The 12,971-nt window shown below is 33.9% G+C and overlaps 4 protein-coding genes across 4 annotated transcripts; 1 reads left to right on the top strand and 3 right to left on the bottom strand.

The window, feature by feature from the left end:
- Positions 1-782: 782 nt before the first annotated feature.
- LOC9319561 lies at positions 783-1,453 on the bottom strand. The gene has a single exon (XM_002883448.2). The coding sequence runs from the start codon at positions 1,269-1,271 to the stop codon at positions 861-863; it is 411 nt and encodes a 136-aa protein (XP_002883494.2). The 5' UTR covers positions 1,272-1,453; the 3' UTR covers positions 783-860.
- Positions 1,454-5,213: 3,760 nt separating this feature from the next.
- Positions 5,214-5,735, bottom strand: LOC9321687. The gene has a single exon (XM_002883447.2). The coding sequence runs from the start codon at positions 5,703-5,705 to the stop codon at positions 5,295-5,297; it is 411 nt and encodes a 136-aa protein (XP_002883493.1). The 5' UTR covers positions 5,706-5,735; the 3' UTR covers positions 5,214-5,294.
- Positions 5,736-7,901: 2,166 nt separating this feature from the next.
- LOC110230022 lies at positions 7,902-9,602 on the top strand. Its single transcript, XM_021031607.1, has one exon. It carries the CDS (start codon positions 7,990-7,992, stop codon positions 9,076-9,078), a length of 1,089 nt encoding a protein of 362 aa, XP_020887266.1. The 5' UTR covers positions 7,902-7,989; the 3' UTR covers positions 9,079-9,602.
- Positions 9,603-9,788: 186 nt separating this feature from the next.
- LOC9319559 (protein KRI1 homolog) lies at positions 9,789-12,084 on the bottom strand. The gene is made up of 2 exons (XM_021031606.1): positions 11,983-12,084; positions 9,789-11,903 (listed from the first exon to the last, which is right to left on the bottom strand). The coding sequence occupies exon 2, from the start codon at positions 11,889-11,891 to the stop codon at positions 10,008-10,010; it is 1,884 nt and encodes a 627-aa protein (XP_020887265.1). The 5' UTR covers positions 11,892-11,903; positions 11,983-12,084; the 3' UTR covers positions 9,789-10,007.
- Positions 12,085-12,971: the final 887 nt, after the last annotated feature.

Raw genomic sequence — 12,971 nt, 5'->3', positions numbered from 1 at the left:
CGAGAAAGGAAACAAATTTCGAAAATCAATTTGTTATGTGAATATATGGAACACAATATAATATATTTTTTTGGAAAATAAATGAAAACTAAAAACTATATAATAGGGATCACTTCAGATAATACTGAAAAAGGGATACATGAGAGATTGGCGGGCACATATTGATGAAAATTTCCTTGTGTGATTATATTTTATAGCAATCAACCATTATTTTTTGTGACTTCTTATGAATTAATGATTATATAACCAAATCATATCATAAAAGCTAAAAATTGATAAGAATGCATGTAATATTACGTGACTCAATCATCCAATGCGTGTTATTTTATTAATAAGGTCAATATATAAGAGGAGCCTGTCAGGGTAGTTCGCTATATATACACCAAAACCATAATTAAGTTATGCATCTTGCTTTGTCTCCCGTTTCATTGCAGCGATCCTTTGAACTTGGGTTGTTTCAAACTGAAACTCAAAAGCCTCACCACTGTCGTTCAAATATCCCTGTTGGGCGGCGGCGATGAGGTGCAACGTACGGTGGCCGGAACTGAGCCAGGTCCAAGGTAAGTTACTAAACTTTACGGTGAAAATATAAAGATCTGTGAGAGATAAAAATAAACAAATGACCATGTTCATGGCGTAGAAAAAATAAGCACAAGAAAGATAAATTTGACGACATAGAATAAAGGAAGAAAAGAGAGCTTGGAGGTGACAATAATCATAATTTTATTTTTTGTGCCTTCTTATGAATACATAAGGGGTTTTATAACTAAAATCATATCTTTAAGTTCAAACATACTTTAGAAGTCTTATTATATATAAAAATCAACGATACAATAACACAATGCATATTGTCTGGTGTATCACCAATTGAATTGCTTTTGGTATTTTTGAATAGAAGCGACATATAGGTAGAAACCATCAGGATTGATTTGCCATAGACATAAACCATCGGGTCTGCATCTTGATTTGTCTCTATCAAGATCAAAGAGGACGAAACTAGTCTTTTTGGCTCCCGATGATGAGAAGATGTCGCAACTCCATTTAACTGATTGGTCTGTGTTAAACATCAACCCAAAAGGCTCACCTCGAAATAACACCTGAGACGAAGTATCTAATTTGGACGAGATGCAGCTTATGATGATCGGTTTAGAGCCAAGTGCAAGGTTGTTGGTTATCTTTACGGTGAAGACTGGAGCCGTGAAAGATAATGAAGAGGTAAAGGCTAAGGCTAAGGAGACAATGAAGAGGCTATATGCTTTGGTGGATATCATCTTTTGTTTTACACACTATATCAATATTCGAGTGAATCATATATATAAGAAACTTATTTGACTCACAAAGTAATGATCTTACCATATATAATTATTAAAAAATAGAGAGAGTCAAATCAATAAATTAGTAACTAAAACTGGTTCTTAAAGAGTCAATTTAATTAGAGGGAAAAAATACAAACCAGTTTTTTGGTAGACCATTAAAAAGAAAAATGAGTCAAGCCAATAAATTTATCAAAAGGAAATTAATAAAGGGAATATGCATAAGATGACCATGAATCATAAAAGAATTAACAAACTAGTCATGATGTCATAGTATTCATTTTCTCTTCGATTACAATATAATTACTCTTATATCCATTTAAGCATATTATTTGTTGCATGCTATTTTTCAAAACCACACAAAAAAAAAACATGATTCTGTGGCGAAGAACTTCCGAAGGATGCGCATACACCTTGGAACAAATCGCCACTCATCTCTTCCCTCCACAACCACAACTACTGCATCCTCCACCACCACAACCACCGGATCTCTACAACATAAGCCCACCAACCTTCTTCGCCGGTCCAAAATCCCAATTTTCTCCACCTTTTTTTCTCCATCCTTGGGAATCTTCTCTTTTCCTCTCTATCTTTAACACGAGTTTTTTCATAAAATACCTTTTTTCTAAATGACATGCTATTTACTTCAATATAACATGTTATTTTTATATGTTAAACACTATTCAATTCCATTTTTTTCATAAAGATGCTTTTTTGTAAAACACATTATATTTTTACAAATAAAAGGTTATTCAGTTCAACTATGTAAGAACTCATGCCATGCAAGGGTAAATCATATGTTATTTAGTTTTATGACAGAACAATTAAAAAAAAAACTCGAAGTTTTTATACTGAATTCTGAGATGTCAAAAATAAACTTTGTAAATGCGCTAAAATATTTGCATTAAAATAATTATATATGAATATCATGCAATAACACAATCTCTTAGTTTATAAATAAATTTACAAATTAAATTTCAAATATTTTAGTGATTTATATATACAAAATAAAATTTCATTTATGTCTTTCATAAATTAGATTTATAGATTTGCGGTTTTAGTTTAAATTTTTGTAATATATAAAAAGAAATTTGATGTTAAAATTCATATACTTTTTTTTTGACGGCATTAAAATTCATATACTATATGTGTATATTGTTTAGTTTTCAATTGAAAAAAACAATGCATTTAATATAAAAATCTTTTTATAGAAGTTTTCTTATTTAAAAATCGAGATATTTAATTGGTAAGTTTAGTTATAATAAAGGAAAATTGTTAAAAATGCCCCTTTTGGTGTGCCCCTTTTCAAAAATGCCCCTTTTAGATGTCCATTTTCAAAAATGCCCCTTTTTAAATCTGAAATGTTTATAAAGTTTTATTAGGTTTATAAGTTACTTATGGATTGTAACTACTACTTGAAGACTCGATCCAAGTATTTATAAGGTTTTATAAGGTGTTTTTAAAGGTTTTACAAGTTATTTTAAAGGATTTTTAAGGTTTTTCAAAGGTTTTACAAGATATTTTAAGGGGTTTTAAAGGTATTTAAAATGCATTTATAAGGTATTTATAAAGTATTTATAAGATTTTAGATACATTTATAAGGTATTTATAAAGTATTTATAAGATTTTATATGCTTAGTAAGATATGACTAATTTTTTTTTTTTAGTTTAATATTAATGCCCAAGATAATATTAATTTCTTGATCTGCCACTGACTAAAAGTGTTTAGCAAGATGAATAGTAAAAAAAATGCAAATAATTGTGGATTAGACACATAGCACCAAAAACTCGTTTTTAATATATAGAAGATATATGACATGTTAAATTTGGACTTATTCTTCTTTGTTGTTAGATGATATCTTTGTTCTGTTGTTTCAATTTTCACTTGCTTCAATAATCCATTAAAAGCCAAAACCATAAGGAAAAGAACGCTAGAAAAAGACGGAGTTTCGATAAGCGAAAGCTCTATATTACAAAATCTAAAGAAAGTTGCAAACCCGATACCAAGTTATTCTTTTCCTATGGACCAACTTAGAACTCTACTACCACAAGTGAAGTAACTCTTCTACCAGCCAGATATATGCAAGGATTACAAAGAAACATGATACTTTGGATATGGAGATTCTTGTAACTTCTGCATGACCGTGGGGATTACAAACCGGTATGGCAAATAGAGAAAGAATGTGAAGAAGCGGAAAATGTTAGGAAGAGAAATAATGCTATAGGAGTTGAGGATGAAGATGATGACAACGCTGACAACAGTGACGAAGAATAAGAAGATGCATTGTCTGTTGCTTGCTTCATTTGCAAAGAGCCTTTTGTTGATCCAGTTGCACCAAATGCAAGCATTACTCAGTCCCGGCCCAGCAATATTCAGTACCTTAGTGCAAAAAAAATATTTGGGCTTTTTATTATAATTTATGTTTTTTGTGGGTTTTTCATCAATTATATGCTATAATTTTTAATGTCTTGGGCTTTAATTCATATTAAAATTTGTTTTGGGGCTTTATTTAAAATACTTTTTAAAATAAATTGGACCTTTTTGTCGAAGATTTTTTTACAAAATGTTGGTGAGCCTTAGGTCCAAGCACTTCTACCCTATCCACTTGGGCCGCGCCTCGCATTACTAATGTGAGCATTGTGCTTTAAAGGTATGATAAAGTTAGTTAAATCACAATTATTATGAATCTGTTTTTGGTCCGTGAGCCATATTTTTTTTATTTTATTATTTTTTTTTTTTTTTGAGGTGAGCCATTTTTGTGAAACTAAAGAGTTTGTTTATGTAATGAATAATGATGCAGCATCACACGAATAACAAGAAGTGCTTTGTGTGTAACTAACCAACTACAGTTATAAAAAAAATAGAAATGAAAGCTATATAAAAACCACAAGGTATGTTCTTATAAAATTTGATTTGTTGGGTAAATATAACTTTTTGATCTTGTTAATAACCAATAAAATGATCACAATCAAAAAAGCTTGCTTCCAAAATGTCTTGTAAGTTGGTTGTTCATCTAGCTTAAATCTCAAGGAACTTAAATATGATAAATCGTCTAATTCTTTTCTATCAATTTTCCTACTAACCCATCAAGATCCTAACCAATTACCATACTGGTTATTATTTTTCTTCTTTTGATTAGAGCACCACAATGATCATCATTTTAGGATCATCCTTATTTTTGTTGAATCATGTATATGAATGTTTGTTAACCCTCTCCATATAAAAAACAAGAATCTGTTGACAAAAAAGAAAGTTAGCTAAATGAATCATTCAGTGTATCAAAATAAAGAGATAATTTTTTCTACAAATAGCTAGCATATAATCATCAAAATGCAAGAATGAGATATTTACAAATATTTTTCAAAAATAATATATCTTATCACGACACACTAGTGAGCTAAAATCCATAGATATATATACACCATCAGTAATGGTCCATATATCACCATGCGAATGCATTACAAAAACAAAATTTAATGTAAAGTGATGAATACCAGGTTTACATGCAAGCATTTTCTTTTTCCCTAAGGCGAAGGTGATGTTATTGAAGTGTTGGAAACTATATATGTAATGATGAAATTCTATTGAAAAAACGAAAGGATGATGAAACGCATCGGCTACCGCAATTATTTCAGATTTTAAGAGTTAGATAATTTAATAATTTTTAATTAAAGAAAAAAATATAATTTAAGAAATTTATGATGATGACGTAAATCAGCCTTTGGAATGATAACATGACATTAATATGGAAAGAGTTAGCCAATTTTCATATATATGATTTTCATTTTTACGAAGTAAAAAAAATCGAATTTTTTACGTATCCTTTCGTTACGGCACCTAAACCAAGTTCTTTTTTTTTGTGATTTCTTATGAACTAAATCATAACATAAATTTTAAAATACCTTAGAAATCTTATTATTATTATATATTATATTATACGACTCAACGATACAATAACACAATGCATATTGTTTGGTGAATCACCAATTGAATTGCTTTTGGTATTTTTGAATAGAAGCGACATATAGGTAGAAACCATCAGGATTGATTTGCCATAGACATAAACCATCGGTTTTGCATCTTGATTTGTCTCTATTAAGATCAAAGATGACGAAACTACTCTTTCTGGCTCCCGATGAGATGTCGCAACTCCATTTAACTGATTGGTTTGTGTCAAAGTGAAAATCGAAACTCCCACCTCGAGATAACACCGTAGACCAAGTATCTCTTTGGGGTGAGATGCAGCTTATGGAGATTGGATTAGAGCCAGGTGCAAGGGTGTTGCTTATCTCTATGGTGAAGACTTGAGCCGCGAAAGATAACGAAGAGGTTGTGATCAAGGCTAAGGCTAAGGAGACCAGGAAGAGTCTATATGCTTTGGTGGATATCATCTTTTGTTTTACACACTATATCTATATTCGTGTGAATCATTTATATAAGAAAGTTATTTGACTCACAAAGTAATGATCTTACCATATATAATTATTGTAAAAAAAAGAAAAAATAGTCAAATCAATAAATTAGTAACTAAAGTCTAAAACTGATTCTTAAAGATTCAAATTAATTAGAGGGAAAAATACAAACCAGTTTTTGGTAGATTATTAAAAAGAAAAAAAAAATGAGACAACTCAATAAATTTATCAAAAGGAAATTAATAAAACACAAACTTAGGGGTTGTTATTGGTTTTTGATTTAAATAGAGTTTTAGTGATTTTAAATGTTATGTATAATCTCTTGTTATTCAATCAAGATTTTTTAAAAGTTTGTTAAAGTTTGGTGTTATTAATTTAAGATTTGTAAAAAGTAATCTAAAATCTTCATAAATCTTGAGTTATTGGATTGATACTTTTATGAAGTCATTAAAAGTTTTGTGTTATTCTATTAAAACATTAGAATCTATGATTGTTAATGAATTAAATTATTATGTTATTTGTTCATGAAAAGTATCATCAAAATAGAGAAATTGTTTGGGAAACTTTACAAGATTATGAAATACTAATCAGCAAGATTATAGAAAACTCTAAAAAACTCTCTAGCAATAGTTTATAATCATTCATTTGTTTATTTTCTATAATTTTATTAAAGTCATCAAAATTCTTTGTAAATTAAGAACCAATAACACCCCCTTAATTAATAGACCATCTCGGCAAGAAGAATGTCAGTCTCAACAAGGTTACATATACTTTCTACTTTCTTCTCTCTAGATTTTGAACTTTTTCTTCTTCTTCTTCTTCGTTGTTAGATAATATCCTTGTTCTGTTGTTTCAGTTTTCACTTTCTTCAAGAAGCTATCAAAAACTAAAACCATAAGGAAAAGAATGCTTGACGCAGATGAAGAAGACGCGGAGTTTCAAAAGGCGAAAGCTCTATATTACAAAATCTAAAGAAAGTTGCGAAACCCGATACCAAGTTATTCGTTTCCTCTAGACCAACTAAGAGCTCTACTACCAGCCAGATATATGCAAGGATTACAAAGAAACAGGATACTGTAGATATCGAGATTCTTGTAAGTTCTTGCATGACCATAGGGATTACAAACCGGGATGGCAGATAGAGAAAGATTGTGAAGAAGTAGAGAAAGTTTGGAAGAGAAACAAAGCTATGGGAGTTGAGGATGAAGATGATAACGACACTGACAAGTGACAACAATGACGAAGAAGCCCTTTGTTTGCTTCATTTGCAAAAAGCCTTTCGTTGATCCAATTGTCACCAAATGCAAGTACTTTTGTGAGCATTGTGCTTTAAAGGTATGATCATAACTTACATCACAATTATTATGACTCTGTTTTTGGTCTGTGAGCCATTTCTGTGGAAAGATTTTGTAATGAATAATGATGCAGCATCACACGAAGAACAAGAAGTGCTTTGTGTGCAACCAACCAACACTCGGGTTTTTCAATGCAGCCCATGAAATCAAGAAGAGTAGGCCTGGGCTTTCGGTTAACCGTTCGGTTATCGGTTGGGTCCATTCGGTTTCGGTTCTTTCGGTTTCAAAATTTAGTATCCATTCGGATATTTTGAAATTTCGGTTCGGTTTCGGTTCGGTTCCGGTTCTTTCGGTTTTAAAATTTAGTATCCATTCGGTTATTTTGCTTAGGATATTTTCGGATATTTCGGTTATTTTGGAGTATTTACGGATATTTTGGATATATTTCGGTTATTTTTGAGTATTTTTACTATTTTTATTTATTTTTCAAATATTTTTGATTATTTGGTCTATAAATAACTAATTATTTTGAAAATATAATTGTATTTCGAGTATTTCGGTACTTAAATATTTCGGTTCGGTACCGATTCGGTTACGGTTATTTCGGTTATAGAATTTAATATCCATTCGGTTATTTTCAAATTTTCGGTTTGGTTCGGTTCGATTTTTTTGCTTCGGTTTCGGTTCGGTTTATTTGTCCAGGCGTAAAGAAGAGAATGGCTGAAGAAGGTAGTAAAGCTGAAGTGTTTGGGCTTACTAGGCCCAACTACTCAATGGTATAAATTATGTCTGGGCTTTTAGTAGGCCCAATTACATAAACTAAAACGGTTACCATTAGTGGGGCGGTTACTAAATTTAATTTAAAACCGTAAATAAAAATATGATTAATAAATAATTTCTAGTGCTTATCCTAATTTCTCTCCTTTCGAAACAATCGGTGCGATACTCCGTTCTGAATTTCACCGGCGATGATGGCTTTGAACAATCCGCGAAGAACACCGAGATATCTCGCTTTAGGTTTATCCGATGAACAAATCGCCGTCCCAGAAACCGCTTACGCAGAAGTCCGTGAGAAAAACCGTCAAAGCTTGGTTTGTCGAGTTCTTAGCCCTAGAAGACAAGATCTCTACTCGGTGATCGATAAACTCCGTCTTGAGTGGTGTCTCACCGAATCTGAATGTCACGGACGCATAATCGGCGGCGGGAAGTTTCAATTCGTGTTTGAGAAAGAGCGGGATTTGGAAATGGTTCTTTGGTCTGGTCCTTATACGTTTAACGGATGGCTCGTTGTGTTGCAGAAGTGGGAAGATGAGCAAGGTCCTGAGTTTCTGAAATCGGTGCCTATGTGGTTGAAGATCCGTGGGATTCCGATTCAGTATCTTTGTGATGGGACGGTTCGTGAGATTGCTTCGTCTATGGGTGAGGTAATGGAAGTTGAATTAGATGATGCAATGGTTGATTTGAGTTCTGTGCGTGCTCGTGTGAATGTTTGTGTGGATACACGTTTGTGTTTTAAGAAAGTGGCTAGGTTTGACACTGGTGAGGTTAAGATTGTGAGTTTTAGGTATGAGGATATTGGTCGTAGTAAAGCGAGGTTTAAGTTTTGTTTTAACTGTGGGGCTATGAATCATCTCGCTAGGAATTGTTCAGTCCCTTGGGTTGATGTTCCTGATCCTTATGAACGTTCTCTTTCACCACCGCCTCATGAGGCTAGTTTTGATGGTTCTGCTGAGAACAATGGTGAAGGTGGTATGTTGGAGCAGGTCGAAGCGGCGGATGCATCTGCTGATGTGGTTCAGGATTTACCTGTTGGGGATGGTGAGGAGGAGCAGCAGCAGCAAGGTCTTGATGGTGTTGAGGAAGTTCATACCACGCAGGTGCAATCTGAAATGGTTGGAACTTCATCTGAGGGGTCCAAAAGGAAGTTTGATTCGGCTGAGCAGGGTGATGATAATCCGGAAAAGCGGCTTAGAGGAAGCACTGATGCAACTGAGGGAGGAAGCACTGATGCAACTGAGGGTTTAGGGGTTAGCCTTAAACCAGTTCAAGAAGAATGATCCTGTCAAAGTTAGAACTGTTAGGGCTCTGGGTCATAGACATTTCCTGACAGTTTTTAATGTCTTCTCGGTTAGTTTTTACTACTACGTAGGTTGCCTATGTATGCAATGTAGTTTATGTTGGATATTATGTCTAGAAGTTCGTGGGAAGTGTTTCTAGGTTCTGCAATCGTTTACGTTTTGGTGCACAGCAGAGATGAGATCGTAATGATGGAAGTGCTCGGTTAAGTGGTTTGGTGTTTGCCGATTTGCTGGGTTAGAGTTTCATTTTGAAACATTATGGTCTGATCTTGCTGTGTTTATCTTAAGATTTATTTTTTTTTTTTTTTTTTTTTTTTTTTGTACGCAAACATCCTTAAGGTTTCTTTAAGACTGAAGTTTCTGCTAACTCTTTGCTTGATGTAGTGTACAATTAAGTTCTTAAAGCAGTTTGTTTTGTTACATCTTGTTTGCAGCAGCACTATTTTAACTCATTGTAACTATCAAAGTGCCTCTGTTGCTTAAAAAATAAATGTAGTTTATTACTTGTCAATATTTGGATCAATAGCTACAAAATTAAGTACTGAGAGGTTTGCTAAACAAGAGAACATGATCTCTACTTTATTGAAACTGGAGTTTCTGTTGATGATTGATAACTTAACAAAGGGTTACAGAAATAAAAAAAAGTTGGCAGTTTTAAGAATAAGCTTCGAGTCTACAAGCATCAAAACTAACGAAGAATGAATGATATTCAATTCCAACACTGAAGAACAATGAAACAAAACTGATAATCTTAGAATCTTATAGTAGAAAACGATAAAGCTGAAACTCACTATGATCTAATTAACTTTAGGAGATAAAAAGAGTAAATTCGATACACTCAAAATGTATAAAATTGAAAGCCCAAAACCTTAAAACGAAAAGAGATGGTGCATCAGTTCCCATTTTTATTATGCCTTCCCATAAGCAGCCATTCTGCTAGCAGGAAGCTTCTTCTCTGCTTGACGCCTTCTTCTCTTCGCCTTTCTCGATAGTTTAGCCTCAGCCTCAGCCTCACCTTCCTCATCTGCTTTCGGTGTTGGTTTCGTCTCAGCAACATCAGTCTTCTTCCTCTTCTTGTTTTTCTTCTCATTGTGTTTACCCTCCCACAACTCCCTGATCTTAAGTTTCTGCTCCTTAACCTTGTGCTTATTCACCTCCCAATCCTTTTCCACATAAGGAGCCATCTTCTTCAATGGCACATATTGGTTCAGGTCTGTGTCATCTAAGGTGAGTATCTCTCCTGTATCCAGTTCGAATCTGTTTGGTTGTACTTTCGCATACTTGAACCTTGTTTTCAAATCTCCAATTGTATCCTCATAGTCTAACTTGTAGTACTCCTCCATCAAAGCTTCTTTGGCTCTTTGTACAAGTGACGTTTTTCGCTTTCTCTTCCTCTTACCCTCTGCCTCCTTCTCCTCATCTACTTCTTCTTCCTCTACTTCTGCATCATCTACTTCTTCTTCCTCTTCTTCTTCATCATCACCCAAAACGTTCCCCTTGTGCTTCAAACCCTTTTCTCTAGCGGCTGTAAAAACATCCCCACCTTTAGTCACATCCCAATCTTTGGGAAGTCCAAGCAATTCATCTTCTTTGTCAAAATCTGGTTTCTCTCCATCATCATCCTCATCACTATTCAAATCCGAATCCTCCGCACCATAATACTTATCATCAAACGCAGCTTTCATCATCTTATCATACTCCTCCGGATCAAACTCATCATCAAAATCTTTCGCATCTAACGGACACTCTTCTTCATCCTTAAAACCAGCAACAGAAAGCACCTTCTTCATCTTCTCCTTCATCTCCTTCTTCTTAACATTCTTCAACCGCTTCAAATCTTCTTTCCTCTCCATCTCAGCCAACTTCATCCTCTCCTCTTTACTCTTCCTCTGCACCTTCCTCGCATTATCCTTCTTCCTCACCGACCCTTCCACAACCCTAGACTGACCCATAACAATGTCCCCAGCATTCTCTTCATGCCTATAGCTGCTCTCCAACGGTCTTCCTGCCTCAAAATCCTCCTGATCCCAAACAGCACGCTCATCATCACTCAACTCTTTCAACTCTGCTTTATCTACAATATTCTCCTCTTTCTCCTTCCACAACTGTTTCACCAAATAATCTTTCAAAAACTGATTCTCAACAACCTCAGCTTCTTCACCAAAATACTCATCAATTTTCTTAGCTAACTCCTCATCAACCTCCACATCATCATCTCCTTCCTTCTCCACAACTCTCAAAAAATCATCATCTCCATCACTCTCATTCCCTCCAGCTTCCAAAGCATCCGTAACAGCTCTCCTCATCTCTCCCTGCTGCTCAGCGTAAGTCCTAACCTTCCTTTTCTCATCTTCCTCAACATACTCAGGACCTTCCTCAAGCAAATGCTGTGCTTGAACATCTTTCAAATACATCTTCTTCGTCTTCTTTTTCTTATCCTTCTTATCAACCCCATCTTCTTCTTCACTACTCTCATCATCAGACTCAAAGAACTTAGCATCTTTGTTCTTAATAATAGGATCCTTTTTCTTTACCTTAAGCAACAAATCAACGAATTTGAGATCGCTTTCTGGATTTCCAAGATCAGAATCCGGCTCAGACTCCGGCTCAGAATCTTCCTCGGAATCGTCGATGAGACCTCTCTTCTTTCGCTCCTCATGTCGCTGGAGAGCCTCGCGGTTCTTGTTGTGCTCCAATCTCTTCATGTATTCTCCATCGAGCTCGAAGCCTGTGAACTGTGGAAGCTCGTCGCCGTCGTCAGCATCTGGTATCGCTTTCAGCCGCCCCATCATGGACTAGGGTTTCTGCAATTGTTTAACTTCCAAATTGTTTAGTCTTGTTTTGCAAAAATTGGAAATTTTTTTTATATCAGAACTCTGGAACCTCGATCCAGCGATGCACAATCTCCGCGAATGGAAATGTAACTGCTCAGACGTATCTTAGCCCTCCGTGTACTATTCTCTACGGAGAGTACAAGAATTCGGGTCCTGAGTCGGATGTTATCCAGAGAGTTAAATGGGCTGTGTATAAGCCCATTATGTCGGACGATGAGGCAGGAAGGTTTACGGTTGCCACGTTTCTCCGAGGGGCTGATTGGTTACCGATGATGGGAGTGCCGTATCAGCAAACTTTATGATATTATTTGTTTTTTTTCTTAGGTTTTAATTATTTCTGTCGATAGTTTTTAAGATAGTTTCTTAAAAATGTTTTAGCTTAAAAATGTTTCTTTCGATAGACGTATTATTTGCATTTAGATTATTTTAAGATAATTTTAAAGAGTTTTAGCTATAAATTCTTATCTTTAAATGCAAATATTCTTTTGTAACCTCAAAGAAATATATTTTATTTTAAAGTTTTTTCACGATCAACGCCTCTCTTATGATTTGTATCAATTCTCATTATATACAGTTAAAACTTAATGGGTTTGGATTAAATTATATATCTTTTTTGGTTTTCAATATTTTCTCGTAAAATTTTCAGTTAAGATTAATGGGGTTTGGATTAAATAAAGATATATACAATCATCAAGATTTTTAGAGTATTGGTGTTTGCTTGGAGATCTAAAATCTTATAATTGAGATTTTTTTCTTCCGGTGTGACGTACAATGATGATATATATAATAGATTTCAACGTCAAGTTCTGATTTTTTCTTTTGGAAATTTATGATTAGTTTTAACTAGCTAACTAAATTTTAATCTGCGATACACCGTACGATGATTTATTTTCTAAAAATAGTGGTTTTTTAAAATTTAATATTTATGTATTATATATAAAAAATTTAAATTTAATAATTATGTATTATATATTTTATAACTTATAATTGTTATTAAGTAACGGTATACCATAGGATAATTTTATCTAAATCAAACTG

The sequence above is a fragment of the Arabidopsis lyrata genome (genome assembly GCF_000004255.2).
Source record: "Arabidopsis lyrata subsp. lyrata unplaced genomic scaffold ARALYscaffold_3, whole genome shotgun sequence".
Classification (NCBI taxonomy): Eukaryota; Viridiplantae; Streptophyta; class Magnoliopsida; order Brassicales; family Brassicaceae; genus Arabidopsis; species Arabidopsis lyrata.
Note: the sequence above shows the minus strand (reverse complement) of the source record. Positions and strands in the feature narration are given on the sequence as shown.

What these genes read in the sequence shown, in the direction of transcription:
- LOC9319559 (XM_021031606.1), bottom strand. Translation starts at nt 11,891, where the DNA reads ATGATGGGGCGGCTGAAAGCGATACCAGATGCTGACGACGGCGACGAG.
- LOC110230022 (XM_021031607.1), top strand. Translation starts at nt 7,990, where the DNA reads ATGATGGCTTTGAACAATCCGCGAAGAACACCGAGATATCTCGCTTTA.
- LOC9319561 (XM_002883448.2), bottom strand. Translation starts at nt 1,271, where the DNA reads ATGATATCCACCAAAGCATATAGCCTCTTCATTGTCTCCTTAGCCTTA.
- LOC9321687 (XM_002883447.2), bottom strand. Translation starts at nt 5,705, where the DNA reads ATGATATCCACCAAAGCATATAGACTCTTCCTGGTCTCCTTAGCCTTA.